This window comes from Bubalus bubalis, chromosome 23 (genome assembly GCF_019923935.1).
Source record: "Bubalus bubalis isolate 160015118507 breed Murrah chromosome 23, NDDB_SH_1, whole genome shotgun sequence".
In the NCBI taxonomy this organism is placed as follows: Eukaryota; Metazoa; Chordata; class Mammalia; order Artiodactyla; family Bovidae; genus Bubalus; species Bubalus bubalis.
This window is the reverse complement of record NC_059179.1, coordinates 18742667-18761000: the sequence shown is the minus strand read 5'-3', so window position 1 is coordinate 18761000 and position 18334 is coordinate 18742667. Positions and strand designations below refer to the sequence as shown.

The 18334-nt window shown below is 41.9% G+C and overlaps 1 protein-coding gene across 4 annotated transcripts in view; it reads left to right on the top strand.

Annotated features, from left to right (window-relative positions):
- The first annotated feature begins 2415 nt into the window (after positions 1–2415).
- The window catches only part of ARHGAP19 (Rho GTPase activating protein 19), a 70877-nt gene continuing 54958 nt past the window's right edge, over positions 2416–18334 (top strand). For 2 of the 4 annotated variants that reach the window (XM_044935228.2, XM_025274431.3), the window contains exon 1: positions 2476–2546. In XM_044935228.2, coding sequence (XP_044791163.1) covers positions 2491–2546 — 56 coding nt within the window. In that variant the 5' untranslated portion in view covers positions 2476–2490. Of the gene's footprint in view, positions 2547–2587; positions 2847–18334 lie in introns of those variants that run through there. The other 2 variants (XM_044935226.2, XM_044935229.2) reach the window with 2 other exon arrangements.

The following is an 18334-nucleotide window of genomic DNA, read 5'->3' as shown; positions in this document are numbered from 1 at the left end:
ACATCCTTGCAGAAACAGGGTGTGCAGGCTTGTCAGCTGCAGGCTACTTTTACAGCGCTCAGTCAGCAATGATACTTGCTTTTAATCAGAAGTCACAGAATAACAGTTGGTTTTGAGGAGGAACCCTCCCTTTTTCAGGGTAACCGATTAAACTGTAACTACAAGTGCAATGTATGGTCCTTATCACACAGTAATGGAGATAGAAGGGCTATCTGAGAAGGGAGTTCAGCTATTTTTTTTTTTTGGCTGCATGATGCAGCATGCCAGATCTTAGTTCCCTGACCAGGAATTGAACCCATGCCCCCTGAAGTGGAAGCATAGAGACTTAACTACTGAATCACCAGGGAATTCCTGTGGAGTTTAGCATTCTTAATACTTACTGTCTCACCTTGAACATTTATCTAGACCTAGTGTGTGCTAGGCACTCTGCTGTGAAGCAGCTCTTCAGAGGTGATCTCATTTAATCTTCACAATACCCCTCTGAGAATTATTATTGTCCTCACTTTACAGAAAAGGAAACAGAATCAGAAAATCAAGTAACTTGTCTGGGGTCACACAGCTCGAAGTGATGGAGCCAAAAATTGAAACTAGGCTCACTAACTTTACAGCTTAACTCTTAATTATAGTGCTGTAGTTCCCCAAATATTAATGACATTGCATAAAAAAAAATATCATCAAAACAGATGAACCAGAGATACAGTTGTATGGTCTTCTTCTAGTTGTAGTGTTAATAGTTTAAAGTTTTGAACATTTCATTTGTGTGAAAGCATCAATTTAATTCAGTCAATTAATTGATGTCCTGGGTGTCATGAGACCAGGAAAAAAACCTAAAAAACTTGTTCACACTTCAGGGAAATGGCAGTATTTGAGCCTTGGGTTCCCTTCTTTGTATATGCAGAAATTATACAACCTGGATTTTCCAAGGCTGCCTGGGGTTCAGTGAAAAATTTCACTGTTGAATTTTGCCTTTCTTTTCATGCATTTGCACAATAAGGACAATTTGTTCAACATAAAACTAAATGCAATTTTATTTAGACATTTTACCCAAAATTCATCAATTGAAATAATTAGAACACATGATTCAATTTTTGGTTTGGATAACAGAGTCTGAGTATTTGCTTATGCATTTGTCCAAAAAATATTTATCAAAAGGCCACTATGTGCCAGATGCCACGGGGAGCAAAATAGATGTAGTCTCTACTCATGTGTGGCGGGAAGTCTAGTTGGGAACCCTCACATGAAATGAACGGTCACATAAACTATATAAGTTGTGGTGAGAGCTATGAAGGAAGAGTTCAAGTGCTATGTGAAAGTTTGGTAGGGAAACTGATTTATTCAGAGGGGGCCATGGAAGGCATCTGAATCAGTGACTTTTATTTATTTGTTTATTTTGGCTGCACCACTCAGCTTGTGGGGATCTTAGTTCCCTAACCAGAGATCAAACCAGGCCCCCCACAGTGGATATGCAGAGTCCTAACCACTAGACTGCCAGGGAATTCCCTGCACCAGTGACTTTTAAACTGAGATGTGAAAAATAATAAGGCAGGCCCCCCAGGAAAAGCAACAGAGCAAAGGCTTCTGAGAAACTGAAATGTATGTGGATAGAACTTAGTGAAAGAAAAGGAGAGTGCTGGGTGAGCCTCGAGTGAAAGGTTGTCAGAGAGAACAACAGGAAAAATATCCATGGGAAAACCCAGCAGAGGAAACTAACACAGAGAAAGAAATTAATGCTTTAAGTTTACAATGTTCTAGCATCTATTGCCTCAGTTATTCCTCACCAGAAGCCTGTGAGGCAGGGAGGGAAAGCATGATTATGATTCTTTCTCTCTGAGGATTAAAGCTCGGCCAGGGACAAAATTAGGCAGGTTTTGGCTCCATGATTCAGATCAGAGAGGCAAACTGTGGCTTCCCTGGGAAGCCAGAAGGGAGCGGGTGGAATGAAGTGACCCACTGGTATGCTGTCTGAAGAAAGCAGGCTGTGAAACAAATTTAGTAAGTACTTCTTGTCTGCCACTCTGTACCTCTGTATCAGGACAGAAAACTAATCTTGCCATTTTAGACAGTGACTCTTGAAGTCGTTTTCAAGTCCGACAATTCTGTAATTCTGAGACTTACACATCAGGACAGAATTTGAGCGTAAGCTGTATATTTCTGACTTGAAGCTAAAAGTCGGTGGAATCCGAAGAGTTAATCAAAATAAGAAACTACAACTCCCCGCAGGCCGCGGGGCTGGGTTTCCCGCAGGCCGCGGGGCTGGGTTTCCCACCGCCCCCTCCTTGGCCCCTCACCCCTTTCTTTTCCGCCACGACAGGGGGCCACTAATGACGGTTAGTTATTTGAACAGACCAATAATGTCATGAAGCTATTCGGGTTGAGGAGGGGCGGGCAAGTTATCCAATCGTATAAAAAAGGAAGGGAAGACTTTAACCAATCGAAAGGCATGAGGGCGGGGCCAGGGTTGGGGGCGGTGAAAGAAGTTTGCTGACTAAGATGGCGACTGAGGCGCAGAGTGAAGGGGAGGTGCCAGCCCCGGAGCCTGGCCGGAGGTGAGCCCAGTTCTTGGTCCAGCTGCCTAGGAAACGAGGCAGTGGGCTGGTCGTACTGACGCCTTTCTCTTGGGTCACGGTGACCCAGGGAGCCAGGCTTTGTTCTTTTTTTCTGCGGCGTTTCTCATCTTTGCGCCTGCAGGGACTGAGGCTCGGTGGTCTGGCGCCGGCGCTGGGCACAGCCAGGACCCTGCTTGATCCTGCTGATGCTATTGGGAGGTCCACTAGCGGGGTTGGCTGCAAACCGACCTGTTTGTGGTGGCAACGCTGCGTGCCTTTGCGCTGAGACTCATCTCGATGGTGAGGAAACAAGCCCAGAGCTGTTAAGCGAATTCCCCAACGTCGCACAGCGCTGGGAGAGAACGCTGTCAGATCAGATCAGATCAGTCGCTCAGTCGTGTCCGACTCTTTGCGACCCCTGGGTCTCCCGCGTTGTAGACAGACGCTTTACCGTCTGAGCCACCAGGGAAGTAGGGGGAGAACGCTGTCAGTACTTTTTAATCTCTTCCGAGGCAGTTTATATGGTTAATTCGGAGCACAGATTTGAGTGTCGTTTAGATATGGATTTGAGTCCTTGGATCAGTTAAACATTTGAAAAATTTTAGAGTAGTGAAAACACTTAGCATGAGATCTACCCTGTTGGTAAAATTTTAAGAGCACAGTGAGTGCTGTCGACTGTAGGTAGTGTTGTGCAGTAATTCTCAAAAGCTTATTCATTTTGCTTAACTAAAACTTTAATAGTAACTTCCCATTGCTCTTCTCCCAGCTGCTAGCAAGCCCCATTCCATTCTTTAATTCTGTGACTTTGACCATTTTAGACATCTCGTGTAAGCGGATATCTCATATAAGTGGAATCATTTGTCTTTCTGCAACTGGCTTATTTCAGTTAGCATAATGTCCTCAAGTTTCATCCACACTGTCACATACTGCAGAATTTTCTTTTGTAAAGGCGAGTAATATTCCACTCTATGTATATACCATAGTTTGCCTGTATATATTCATATGTCCATGGACATTTAGGTTGTTGCCACATCTTGGCTTTTGTTAATTGTGCCTCAGTGAACATGAGACTTGTTAATAATTCTTTGAGATCCTAATTTCATACTTTTGGATAAATACAAAGAAGGAAATTTCTGGGTCCTAGGGTAGTTCTATTTTAATTTTTTTTGTGTGAACTTCTAGGCTGCTCGCTGCTGTTGTTTAGTCTCTAAGTTGTGTCTGACTCTTTTGCAACCCTATGGACTATAGCCTGCCAGGCTCCTCTGTCCATGAGATTTCCCAGGCAGGGATACTGGAGTGGGTTGCCAGGAGACCTAGGGATCAAACTGGTGTCTTCTGCATTGGTAGGTGGATTCTTTACCACTGAGCTATGCACTGCCCTGTTTTGTTTTCCTGCCAACAGTGTACAAAGGTTCCAGATTCTCCAGGTCCTCACCAACATTTTTTTTTTTTTAATCATAGCCATCCTGACAGATGTGAGATGATACTGACTGTGTTGAGGAACAAGGCAAGGCTGCCCACTCTTGCCACTTCTGCTCAACATAGTATTGGAAGTCCTAGCCAGAGCAATTAGGCAAGAAAAAGAAACAAGGAGGGATTGAAATAAGAAAAGGAAGAAGTAAAGTTATCCCTCTTTGAAGACATGATTTTGTATGTAGGAAATCCTTAAGATGCTAACAAAAAAAAAAAAAAACTATTCGAATTTATGAACAGGTTCAAGTTGCAGGATACAAAATTAACATACAAAAATCAGTTATGATTCTATGCACTAAGAATGAACTATCTGAAAAGGAAATTAGGAAAAGAATCATAATTATAGGAGCACTAAAAACAATAAAATACTTGGGCCAATTTTTAAACTTCTCTCAGCTTCAGTTTCTTCATTTGTAAACAGACATAATGATGTCTACTCCCGAGAATGTCAGGATTAAACCAGACAATCCTTTTAAAGCTGTCAGTGCTGAACCTAGTAGTTAATAACCACTCCATACTTATTAGTTTTTTGTTCTTCTAGTAGAAGAACTAAAGAACAAATCAGAGGAATCAGTTTAGGAAATCATTGCTTTATTTTTACAGTGTTTTCTCCCAAGTTAGCACACTCCCAAGTCAGCTTTTCCTAGAAAGAATTTCTAGGTGGTTTTACCCCAGCTTTAAGAACTTAGTTGTCTTAATTGAGAAAATGCATATTGGAATTCAGTGAAAGAAAAAAGAAAGTGAGGTCGTTCAGTCGTGTTCGACTCTGCGACCCCATGGGCTGTAGACTACCACACCCCTCCATCCATGGGATGTTCTGAGTACTAGAGTGGGTTGTCATTTCCTTCTCCAGAGGATCTTCCCAGCCTAGGGATCTAACCTGGGTCTCCCACATTGTAAGCAGATGCTTTACCGTCTGAGCCACCAGGGAAGCCTTAGTTCAGTCTGGAATTCAGTAGAGTGAGCTTATTTACAGTGTTGTTTGTTGAGTCTCTAAGTCAAGTCTGACTCTTTTTTTTTTTTTAATTATTTTTTTATTGAAGGATAATTGCTTTACAAAATTTTGTTGTTTTCTGTCAAACCTCAACATGAATCAGCCATCAGTTCAAATCAGTTGCTCAGTCTTGTCCGACTCTTTGCGACCCCATGAATCGCAGCACGCCAGGCCTCCCTGTCCATCACCAACTCCCGGAGTTCACTCAGACTCACGTCCATCGAGTCAGTGATGCCATCCAGCCATCTCATCCTCTGTTGTCCCCTTCTCCTCCTGCCCCCAATCCCTCCCAGCACCAGAGTTTTTTCCAATGAGTCAACTCTTCGCATAAGGTGGCCAAAGTACTGGAGTTTCAGCTTTAGCATCAGTCCTTCCAAAGAAATCCCAGGGCTCATCTCTTTCAGAATGGACTGGTTGGATCTCCTTGCAGTCCAAGGGACGCTCAAGAGTCTTCTCCAACACCACAGTTCAAAAGCATCAATTCTTCTGCGCTCAGCTTTCTTCACAGTCCAACCCTCACATCCATACATGATCACAGGAAAAACCATAGCCTTGACTAGACGAACCTTTGTTGGCAAAGTAATGGCTCTGCTTTTCAATATGCTATCTAGGTTGGTCATAACTTTCCTGCCAAGGAGTAAGTGTCTTTTAATTTCATGGCTGCAGTCACCATCTGCAGTGATTTTGGAGCCCCCAAAAATAAAGTCTGACACTGTTTCCATTGTTTCCCCATCTATTTCCCATGAAGTGGTGGGACCAGATGCCATGATCTTAGTTTTCTGAATGTTGAGCTTTAAGCCAACTTTTTCACTCTCCACTTTCACTTCCATCAAGAGGCTTTTTAGTTCCTCTTCACTTTCTGCCATAAGGGTGGTGTCATGTGCCTATCTGAGGTTATTGATATTTCTCCCGGCAATCTTGATTCCAGCTTGTGTTTCTTCCAGCCCAGCGTTTCTCATGATGTACTCTGATTATAAGTTAAATAAGCAGGGTGACAATGTACAGCCTTGACGTACTCCTTTTCCTATTTGGAACCAGTCTGTTGTTTCATGTCCAGTTCTAACTGTTGCTTCCTGACCTGCATACAGATTCTCGAGGCAGGTCAGGTGGTCTGGTATTCCCGTCTCTTGAAGAATTTTCCATAGTTTCTTGGGATCCACACAGTCAAAGGCTTTGGCATAGTCAATAAAGCAGAAATAGATGTTTTTCTGGAACTCTCTTGCTTTTTCCATGATCCAGCGGATGTTGGCAATTTGATCTCTGGTTCCTTTGCCTTTTCTGAAACCAGCTTGAACATCTGGAAGTTCACGGTTCACGTATTGCTGAAGCCTGGCTTGGAGAATTTTGAGCATTACTTTACTAGCATGTGAAATAAGTGCAATTGTGCGGTAGTATAGGTATACATATATCCCCTCCCTTCTGAACCTCCCTCCCATCTCCCTCCCCATCCCACACCTCTAGGTTGATATAGAGCCCTTGTTTGAGTTTCCTGAGCCATACACAGCAAATTCCTGTTGGCTATCTATTTTACATATGGGAGTCTGACTTTTTTGCAACCCTCTGGGCTTTAGCCTGCCAGGCCTGTGTTGTATACATTGCCCCAGTGTAAATGAGTAAAACTTTTGGTTGGTATCTGTTGGTGCTGTTTGTATTGAATAGGAGAATGCACATCTCCAAAAACTGGGTTTGTGGGTAGGACCTGGACTCATTACTTAGCAGAGATGGGAGTGGTTGTATGTTATTTCATATTTTATAGGGAAGAATTTTCCCCTCTTGGAGCTGCCTGTAAATGGTTAGGTCATTTTCCCCCCCCAGAAACTGTAGAGGGAATTGATGAGTTTGATTAGATCATCCTTTAGCCTGCTCTAAAATCTTGAATTGTGATGAAAATCTGAAGACAAAATAACATTCGACAGCAGTAATAGTTTGAATTTCTTTAAAGGATATTGCTATTTGAATTTAAATTTGGGGCAATAGTATTAGTTACATAATCAGTCGATATTCACAGACTGTTATCTGAACCTGAAATAGTTCATAGAGAAGTTGAGTTTTCTAAGGGCTTTTTGAGGGCAGGTCATGTATATTTTTATTATGTATTCCCAACAATTAGGTTTGTGTAGGTGGTCTACAGTTTACTGGCCAATACTTTGGCCGCTTGATGCAAACAGCTCACTCATTGGAAAAGACCCTGATGGTTTTGAAAGATTGAAGACAAAAGGAAAGGAGGGGAGCAGAGAATGAGATGGTTGGATAGCATCACCAACTCAGTGGACATGAACTTGAGCAAACTACAGGAGATAGTGAGGGACAGGGAGGCCTGGTGTCCTGCAGTCCATGGGTTCACAAAGAGTCAGGCACGACTTACTGACTGAACAACAATAGCAAGGTGGTCAGTAATGAATGAATAGTAGTTTTTGGTATTTTTAAGACAAAAATATTACCTTGTGATAGATGCCATGCAAATTACTTTATGCTCTGCAGATATTAACCTTTCTAATCTTCTATTGGTGATATGGTCCCTTGTGGTCCATAAAGAAGAGGAAAGAATTGTCTGATTTGCACAAAGTAATATATATTTGCATGTTGAATGGAGAATATATGATCATCTGTTTAGAACTGTTTTGCTTTCTAGTTCTATTTCTTCATTATTATTTTAAGCCTGCATCTAATAAGGGAAATCCACAAACTGAAGCTATCTACTCTACCAGTAGTAGTATAAAAATAATAGAAAAAAAAGTAGAGACTCTCAAGGGCCAAGGAGAGAAAAAACAAAAGCAGGAAAAGAATTATAGCCACCTACCCACATAATTGGCAGTAGGGAAATATGGCTCAGTATTTTTTGAGTTGAAAAGAGGCATAAAAAGAAAGTCCTAACTATTATTAGATGAAGAGGGGAAATTGATAACAAAGAGTCACAGGCTTTTTAACCTCAATATTCCCTGAAAAAAAGAAACCCACTGTGAACCAGAAAAGCAAACAAGAACATACAGGAGTGGAGAGAGGCAGAGCAAGTCCTGGAAGTGAAAGCATTTGTGAAAAGTTGGAGACAGTTAATATACCAGCAGTGTCTAGGTTTTGGAGCCCTGCCCATGGGACTTAGGAATAGCAGGAAGCTTTGGAACAGACTTTGGGATAGTTACATCCCAGTTTGGAAATGTTTTTGGAGGATAAGGAAGGTGTCTGAAGATGGGGAAAGTGCCCTGTATCCTGCTGAATCACTACAGTGTAGACTTCGTAAAGTCCCTTTTTAAAATTACATTGTTCTTTTCTCTTAGAAGACAGCAGTGTGGCCCTTCAAGAAAAGTGATAGACAGAACCTGTTGATCTTAGGAAGAATTTTCTGTTCTCACTTGTAAAAGTAGAAAACATGGTTTAAAAATGTCTGAATCCAGTTTTTTTGGCTGCTGAGCTGTGAGGTGTTCGAGATCTTAGTTTCCCGAACAGGGATTAATGGGCCCATGGCAGCAAGAGCACCGAGTCCTAACCACTTGACCACCAGAGAACTCCCTGAATCTAATTTGTTATTTGTACTGTCAAATTCTGTGAACTGAAATGAGGAATAGATTCTTTAGGGGTCTTTCTGGAATCAGAATCTTTTTATTTTGCATTTTTATCAGTTTATCTGGCTTAGAGAGTTTATTTACAGGAAAGGGCACTCTTGGTGGGAGGAGAGGGGAAGAAGAAAATAGAATTTTAAAGTTAATCTTTATAAACTGGTCAATGGGCTACCTTTCTTTGCCTCTAACTTTTAGCTGTAGAGTTTGTAAGGTTAAACAGTGTTGAAGAAGGAGGTTTCTGGGTGGTTGTGGGGAAGGTCCTTAGAGAGCAGCAGTCTTTTTGCTAATGCAAGTTCAAAAAACTGTTTTATCTGTTAAATGGACTTAAGGACTGATTCCATTCAGGTTCATAAGCCAATTGATAAGGCAATTTAGGTAATTTGCATAAAGTATATAAATGAACTTATTTGCACTCATCTCACACCCTAGTAGGAGAAGGCAATGGCACCCCACTCCAGTGCTCTTGCCTGGAAAATCCCATGGACGGAGGAGCCTGGTGGGCTGCAGTCCATGGGGTCGCTAAGAGTCGGACACGACTGAGCGATTTCACTTTTACTTTTCATTTTCATGCATTGGAGAAGGAAATGGCAACCCACTCCAGTGTTCTTGCCTGGAGAATCCCAGGGACGGGGGAGCCTGGTGGGCTGCCATCTATGGGGTCACACAGGGTCGGACACGACTGAAGTGACTTAGCAGCAGCAGCAGCACAAGCTAGTAAAGTAATGCTCAAAATTCTCCAAGCCAGGCTTCAGCAATATGTGAACCGTGAACTTCCAGATGTTTAAGCTGATTTTAGAAAAGGCAGAGGAACCAGAGATCAAATTGCCAACATCCGCTGGATCATGGAAAAAGCAAGAGAGTTCTAGAAAAACATCTATTTCTGCTTTATTGACTATGCCAAAGCCTTTGACTGTGTGGATCCCAATAAACTATGGAAAATTCTTCAAGAGACGGGAATACCAGACCACCTGACCTGCCTCTTGAGAATCTGTATGCAGGTCAGGAAGCAACAGTTAGAACTGGACATGAAACAACAGACTGGTTCCAAATAGGAAAAGGAGTACGTCAAGGCTGTATATTGTCACCCTGCTTATTTAACTTCTATGCAGAGTACATCATGAGAAACACTGGACTGGAAGAAACACAAGCTGGAATCAAGATTGCCGGGAGAAATATCAATAACCTCAGATATGCAGATAACACCACCCTTATGGCAGAAAGTGAAGAGGAACTAAAAAGCCTCTTGATGAAAGTGAAAGAGGAGAGTGAAAAAGTTGGCTTAAAACTCAACATTCAGAAAACGAAGATCATGGCATCTGGCCCCATCACTTCATGGGAAATAGATGGGGAAACAATGGAAACAGTGTTTATTTTTTTGGGCTCCAAAATCACTGCAGATGGTGACTGCAGCCATGAAATTAAGAGACACTTACTCCTTGGAAGGAAAGTTATGACCAACCTAGATAGCATATTGAAAAGCAGAGCCATTACTTTGCCAACAAAGGTTCGTCTAGTCAAGGCTATGGTTTTTCCTGTGATCATGTATGGATGTGAGGGTTGGACTGTGAAGAAGGCTGAGCGCAGAAGAATTGATGCTTTTGAACTGTGGTGTTGGAGAAGACTCTTGAGCGTCCCTTGGACTGCAAGGAGATCCAACCAGTCCATTCTGAAAGAGATGAGCCCTGGGATTTCTTTGGAAGGACTGATGCTAAAGCTGAAACTCCAGTACTTTGGCCACCTTATGCAAAGAGTTGACTCATTGGAAAAGACTCTGATGCTGGGAAGGATAGGGGGCAGGAGGAGAAGGGGACGACAGAGGATGAGATGGCTGGATGGCATCACTGACTCAATGGACATGAGTCTGAGTGAACTCCGGGAGTTGGTGATGGACAGGGAGGCTGGTGTGCTGCAATTCATGGGGTCGCAGAGTTGGACACGACTGAGTGACTGAACTGAGCTAAACTGAACAAACCAGAAGTAGATTCATAGACATAGAAAACAAGTTTATGTTTACCAAAGGAGAAAGAACACATACTATATCTAAAATAAACAACAAGGACCTATCCGGCAGTAGCACAGGGAACTGTCTTCAGTGTCTTCTAATAATCTGTAGTGGAAAAGAATCTGAAAAAAGAATACGCATACACACATATATAACTGAATCACTTTGTCTGAAACATTGTAAATCGACTATGCTTCAGTAAAAAATGAAAAAAGAATATACCTGATCTGTTTGTCAGATTGTCCCATTTTATGTTTGAAAGAGACTTATTACAGTTGATTGATTAGATTATTGCTTTCTTTTGTGTTTTAATCAGCACTTATCAGTACTTTCTTCCTGAAGATACCTTCTGGCTACCTTGAGTAAACCCTATTGATTACATTTTATTAACCATGTTTCTAGAAATGCCAGAGTCCATCTATTTTGTGCTGATGTTTTGCTAGTTTTACCTGATCAGCGTTCAACTAGGACACAGAAACTATATAGTAATTTGAAGAAAGAAAGTTTAGTATAAAGAGTTATTGATTCTAACAGGGAATTGGAGTAACAAGGGATTGGCTAATAAATAAAGAGATCACTAAAGAATTACAGATAGAAACCAGCATCAACTATGCGCTGCATATGTATATCAAGTCATCATGCTGTACACTTTATAAATACTATATCTTATCATTTTTTCTGCTAATTATACCTTGATAAAGCTGGATAAAAAGAATCCACTATAATTCTTAGGGCTGAGATAGAATGTGCTAAGAAGAGATAGATACCGTAGGGCAGAGATCCCACGTTGGAGCCACAGAATGGCAGAGAAATAATGTGGTAGAACTTGTTTGAAATTCACCTTCAGGAACCTTCCTGAAACCCACCCCTTTAGGATACTTGGGAAAGCTGTGCATAGCGAGATGTCTCAGGGATGGGGGGGTGTGTGGGTAGAAAGCAGCTGGCTTATGGGTGCTGCTGACTGCTATAACCTGGAGCCTGTCAGTGGAGAAGCTGTGCACGCTGCAGGAGCTTCCCTAGAGGAGCAGCGTGAAACCCTAAAGGGAAAGGCCTTGCTTCCTGCTCTGTCTCTGCAGTGTTCTTTATCAGTAATGCTGAACATTGTACCAGCTAGAAAAGGAAGTATACTTAGAGGCTCTGGCTCCATTTTTGCAGAGTAGGCAGTGATGAATGAGAGGCAATAAGTTGGTGACTGGCACATGGAAAATCATCTTATCTCCAAGTTCCTGGTTTCCCTTGCTGCAACACTGCCTAGCTCTATTCTATAGAGAAGTATGAGGTGGAAGCTTCCATAAGCCTCTTATCCTTATCCATCAGAGGGCAGACGGAATGAAAACCACAATCACAGAAAACTAATCAAACTGATCACATGGACCACAACCTTGTCTAACTCAGTGAGACTATGAGCCATGCCATGTAGGGCCATCAAAGATGGATGGGTCATGCTGGAGAGTTCTGACAAAATGTGGTCCACTAGAGAACGGAATGGCAAACCACTTCAGTATTCTTGCCTTGAGAACCCCATGAACAGTATGCAAAGGCAAAAAGATAGGACACTGAAAGATGAATTCCCCAGGTCGGTAGGTGCCCAATATGCTACTGGAGAACAGTGGAAAAATAACTCCAGAAAGAATGAAGAGACGGAGCCAAAGCAAAAGCAACACCCAGTTGTGAATGTGACTGGTGATGAAAGTAAAGTCCTATGCTGTAAAGAGCAATATTGCATAGGAACCTGGAATGTTAGGTCCATGAATCAAAGCAAATTCGAAGTGGTCAAACAGGACATGGCAAGAGTGAACATCGACATTTTAGGAATCAGTGAACTAAAATGGACAGGAATGGGTGAATTTAACTCAGATGACCATTATATCTACTACTGTGGGCAGGAATCTCGTAGAAGAAATGGAGTAGCTATCATAGTCAACAAAATAGTCCAAAATGCAGTACTTGGATGCAATCTCAAAAACGACAGAATGATCTCTGTTCGTTTCCAAGGCAAATCATTCAATATCATGGTAATCCAAGTCTATGCCCTAACCAGTAACGCTGAAGAAGCTGAAGTTGAATGGTTCTATGAAGACCTACAAGACCTTCTAGAACTAACAGCCAAAAAAGATGTCCTTTTTATTATAGAGGACTGGAATGCAAAAGGAGGAAGTCAAGAGATACCTGGAGTAACAGGCAAATTTGGCCTTGGAGTACAGAATGAAGAAGGGCAAAGGCTAATAGAGTTTTGCCAAGAGAATGCACTGGTCATAGTAAACACCCTCTTCCAACAACACAGGCAAAGACTCTACACATGGACATCACCAGATGGTCAACACCAAAATCAGATTGATTATATTCTTTGCAGCCAAAGATGGAGAAGCTCTATACAGTCAGCAAAAACAAGACCGGGAGCTGAGTGTGGCTCAGATCATGAACTCCTTATTGCCAAATTCAGACTTAAATTGAAGAAAGTAGGGAAAACTACTAGACCATTCGGGTATGACCTAAATTAAATCTCTTAGGATTATACAGTGGAAGTGACAAACAGATTCAAGGGATTAGATCTGAGAGACAGAGTGCCTGAAAACTATGGATGGAGGTTCATGACACTGTACAGGAGGCAATGATCAAGACCATCCTCAAGAAAAAGAAAGGCAAAATGGCTGAGGAGGCCTTACAAATAGCTGAGAAAAGAAGAGAAGCGAAAAGCAAAGGAGAAAAGGAAAGATATACCCATTTGAATGCAGAGTTCCAAAGAATAGCAAGGAGAAATAAGAAAGCCTTCCTCAGTGATTAATGCAGAAAAATAGAGGAAAACAACAGAATGGGAAAGACTAGAGATTTCTTCAAGAAAATTAGAGCTACCAAGGGAATGTTTCATGCAAAGATGGGCACAATAAAGGACAGAAAGGGTATGGACCTAACAGAAGCAGAAGATATTAAAAAGAGGTGGCAGGAATACACAGAAGAACTATACAAAAAAGATCTTCATGACCCAGATAATCATGATGGTGTGATCACTGACCTAGAGCCAGACATCCTGGAATGTGAAGTCAGGTGGGCCTTAGGAAGCATCACTACGAACAAAGCTAGTGGAGGTGATGGAATTCCAGTTGAGCTATTTCAAATTCTAAAAGATGATGCTGTGAAAGTGCTGCACTCAATATGTCAGCAAATTTGGAAAACTCAGCAGTGGCCACAGGACTGGAAAAGGTCAGTTTTCATTCCAATCCCAAAGAAAGGCAATGCCAAAGAATGCTCAAACTATTGCACAGTTGCACTCATCTCATGTGCTAGTAAAGTAATGCTCAAAATTCTCTAAGCCAGGCTTCAACAGTAGGTGAACCATAAACTGTGAACTTCCAGATATTCAAGCTGGATTTAGAAAAGGCAGAGGAACCAGAGATCAAATTGCCAATATCCATTGGATCATTGCAAAAGCAAGAGAGTTCCAGAAAAACTTCTGCTTTATTGACTATGCCAAAGCCTTTGACTATGTGGATCACAACAAACTGTGGAAAATTCTGAAAGAGATGGGAATACCAGACCACCTGACCTGCCTCCTGAGAAATCTTGGCCTACCTATGCAGGCCAAGAAGAAACAGTTGGAACTGGACATGGATCAACAGACTGGTTCCAAATCCGTAAAGGAGTATGTTAAAGTTGTATATTGTCAACCTGCTTATTTAACTTATATGCAGAGTACATCATGCAAAATGCTGGGCTGGATGAAGCACAAGCTGCAATGAAGATTGCCAGGAGAAATATCAATAACCTCAGATATGCAGATGACACCACCCTTATGGCAGAAAGTGAAGAAGTACTTAAAGAGCTGAAAGTGATAGTGAAATGAAAGTGAAAGCTGCTGCTGCTAAGTCACTTCAGTCGTGTCGGACTCTGTGCGACCCCATAGACGGCAGCCCACCAGGCTCCCTCGTCCCTGGGATTCTCCAGGCAAGAACACTGGAGTGGGTTGCCATTTCCTTCTCCCGTGCAGGAAAGTGAAAAGTGAAAGTGAAGTCGCTCAGTCTTGTCCGACTCTTAGCGATCCCATGGACTGCAGCCCACTAGGCTCCTCCGCCCATGGGATTTTCCAGGCAAGAGTACTAGAGTGGGGTGCCATTGCCTTCTCCAATAAAATATAATATTATATAATATAATAATATTAATATAAATATATAAAATCTATATAAAAATCTATATAATATATATAACCTATTCCCAAATATATGAGAAAACAATGGAAAAAGTGAGAGACTATTTTTTTGGGCTCCAGAATCACTGTAGATGGTGATTGCAGCCATGAAATTAAAAGACACTCATTGGAAGAAAAGCCATGACCAACCTAGACAGCATATTAAAAAGCAGAGACATTACTTTGCCAACAAACGCCCATCTAGTCAAAGCTATGGTTTTCTAGTACTCATGTATGGATGTGAGAGTTCGACTATAAAGAAACTTGAGTGATAAAGAATTGATGTGTTTGAACTGTGGTTTTGGAGAAGACTCTTGGGAGTCCCTTGGATTGCAAGGAGATCTAACCAGTCAATCCTAAAGGAAAGCAGTCCTGAATATTCATTGGAAGGACTGATGCTGAAGCTCCAATACTTTGGCAACCTGATGTGTAGAGCTGACTCTCTGGAAAAGGCCCTGATGCTGGGAAAGATTGAAGGCGGGAGGAGAAGGGGGTGGCAGAGGATGAGATAGATAGCATCAGTGTTCCATGTATATGAGGTCGAGCAAACTCTGGGAGATAGTGAAGAACAGGGAAGCTTGATGTGCTGCAGTCCATGGGGTCGCAAAGAGTTGGACACGATATATTGACAGAACAGCAACAACAGCATGGATCTTTGCAGTTTCAAACTTATGAAGATCCCAGCAGATATGTTGTTTACTGATAACTTTTCCCTCAGTTAAAACAGTATGTGTCTTTGAGCAAGCTACTTTAACATTTCTTGTCTTTTTGTTTGGGATTACTGGTATATAGTTATATGAAGTTTTAAAAACTGATGTTTATAATGATCTGAAATATGTATAATTAAAAAATAATTTTATTTATTTAAGCCTATGCACAGTGAGCATGCATGCTTGCCAAGTCTCTTCAGTTGTGTCCAACTCTCTACGACCCCGTGGACTGTAGCCTGCTAGGCTTCTCTGTCTGTGGGATTCTCCAGACAAGAAGATTGGAGTGGGTTGCCATTTCCTCCTCCAGGGAATCTTCCCGACTCAGGGATCAAACCCACATCTCCTGCGGCGTCTGCATTGCAGACAGATTCTTTACTGCTGAGCTTATGGTTGTGCTGAGTCTTTGTTGCTTCGTGGGCTTTCCTTTAGTCGTGGCGAGGGGGGAGCTACTCTCTAGGTGTGGTGCGTGGGCATCTCATTGTGGTGGCTTCTCTTTTTGCAGAGCATGGACTGTAGGGTGCACAGGCTTCAGCAGTTGCTGCACATGGACTCCAGAGCACAGGCTCAATAGTTGCGGCTTGTGAAAAACTAGGAAGCACTGGAAAAATGGTATGGAAGGGAGCAGAGCAAGAGAGTAGATGAAAATGAAAAAACGAAAATATGGGAACAAGAGGGTGACTTACTGTAGAGGCTGCCAGCCACAGCCACAGGGGCAGGCTTTGGAGGCAGCGCTGATGAGCCCTGTAGGACGGGGTCTCGGAGAACGGAAACTGTCTGAAAGGAGGATGGGAGTCAGAGTACTCAAGGTGAGTACTGTCAAACTCCGTCAAACCCTTCTCATCTTTAAGACCTACTGCAAATCTCAACTCTCCTTGTATAAGAGTGAAAGAGTCTCTCCTACCTCTGAATTCCTAGAGCTTCCATTGTCTGTACCGTGCATCCGGCAGTTAATGATCTTGTTATTGTCTTTTGTGTTACAGTCTTCAGTGCCTAATGTAGGAAAACTGTTGTCCTTTTCTGTAATTTTAAAATATTATGCTCAAAGAATGCTCAAACTACCGCACAATTGCACTCATCTCACACGCTGGTAAAGTAATGCTCAAAATTCTCCAAGCCAGGCTTCAGCAATACATGAACCGTGAGCTTCCAGATGTTCAAGCTGATTTTAGAAAAGGCAGAGGAACCAGAGATCAAATTGCCAACATCCGCTGGATCATGGAAAAAGCAAGAGTTCCAGAAAAACATCTATTTCTGCTTTATTGACTATGCCAAAGCCTTTGACTGTGTGGATCCCAATAAACTATGGAAAATTCTAAAAGACATGGGAATACCAGACCACCTGACCTGCCTCTTGAGAAACCTGTATGCAGTTCAGGAAGCAACAGTTAGAACTGGACATGAAACAACAGACTGGTTCCAAATAGGAAAAGGAGTACGTCAAGGCTGTATACTGTCACCCTGCTTATTTAACTTCTATGCAGAGTACATCATGAGAAACGCTGGGCTGGAAGAAGCACAAGCTGAAATCAAGATTGCCGGGAGAAATATCAATAACCTCAGATAGGCACATGACACCACCCTTATGGCAGAAAGTGAAGAGGAACTAAAAAGCCTCTTGATGGAAGTGAAAGTGGAGAGTGAAAAAACTGGCTTAAAGCTCAACATTCGGAAGATGAAGATCATGGCATCTGGTCCCATCACTTCATGGGAAATAGATGGGGAAACCGTGGAAACAGTGTCAGACTTTATTTTTCTGGGCTCCAAAATCACTGCAGATGGTGACTGCAGCCATGAAATTAAAAGACGCTTTCTCCTTGGAAGGAAAGTTATGACCAACCTAGATAGCATATTGAAAAGCAGAGACATTACTTTGCCAACAAAGGTTCGTCTAGTCAAGGCTATGGTTTTTCCTGTGATCATGTATGGATGTGAGAGTTGGACTGTGAAGAAAGCTGAGTGCCAAAAAATTGATGCTTTTGAACTGTGGTGCTGGAGAAGACTCTTGAGAGTCCCTTGGACTGCAAGGAGATCCAACCAGTCCATTCTGAAAGAGATCAGCCCTGGGATTTCTTTGGAAGGACTGATGCTGAACCTGAAACTCCAGTACTTTGGCCACCTTATGTGAAGAGTTGACTCATTGGAAAAGACTCTGGTGCTGGGAGGGATTGGGGGCAGGAGGAGGAGGGGATGACAGAGGATGAGATGGCTGGATGGCATCACTGACTCGATGGATGTGAGTCTGAGTGAACTCTGGGAGTTGGTGATGGACAGGGAGGCCTGGCGTGCTGCGATTTCATGCGGTCGCAAAGAGTCGGACAAGACTGAGCGACTGAACTGAACTGAACTGAACTGTAGGAAAACTGTTGTTCTTTTCTGTAATTTTAAAATATAGTGATAGAATAAAAAGGAACAGTTTTGTCAGAAGTTCACAAGTTTTGTGATCTACTTTATAAATAATTTTAAAAGTATAGAGTGAGTTAATGACAGTACATTTTATAATGGGAAATGTGTTAGTATCAAACTATAAAACTGTATAAAGCCATAGCTTCTAAGATAATCAGATGAAAACATAAATAACAATATCAGTTATGAAATTAAATACAGGTGATTTGTTAAGCTGAACTATGAGATTGAACAATTGCTGTATGTGTCTTAATTATATCAATACATTTGGGAAGTGGCGAACTTCATTAATTTAGGCACTATAAAGAATGACATTGGGATTACATAATGTAGAAGTTCTTCACTTGTTTTATTTTTATGGTGAACACAATTACAAGGATAAAACCAAGAATGTTAAAAACAATGAAATTAAAAAAAACTCACCAAATAACTCACCAAATAACAGGAAACTAACAATTAGGAGAAG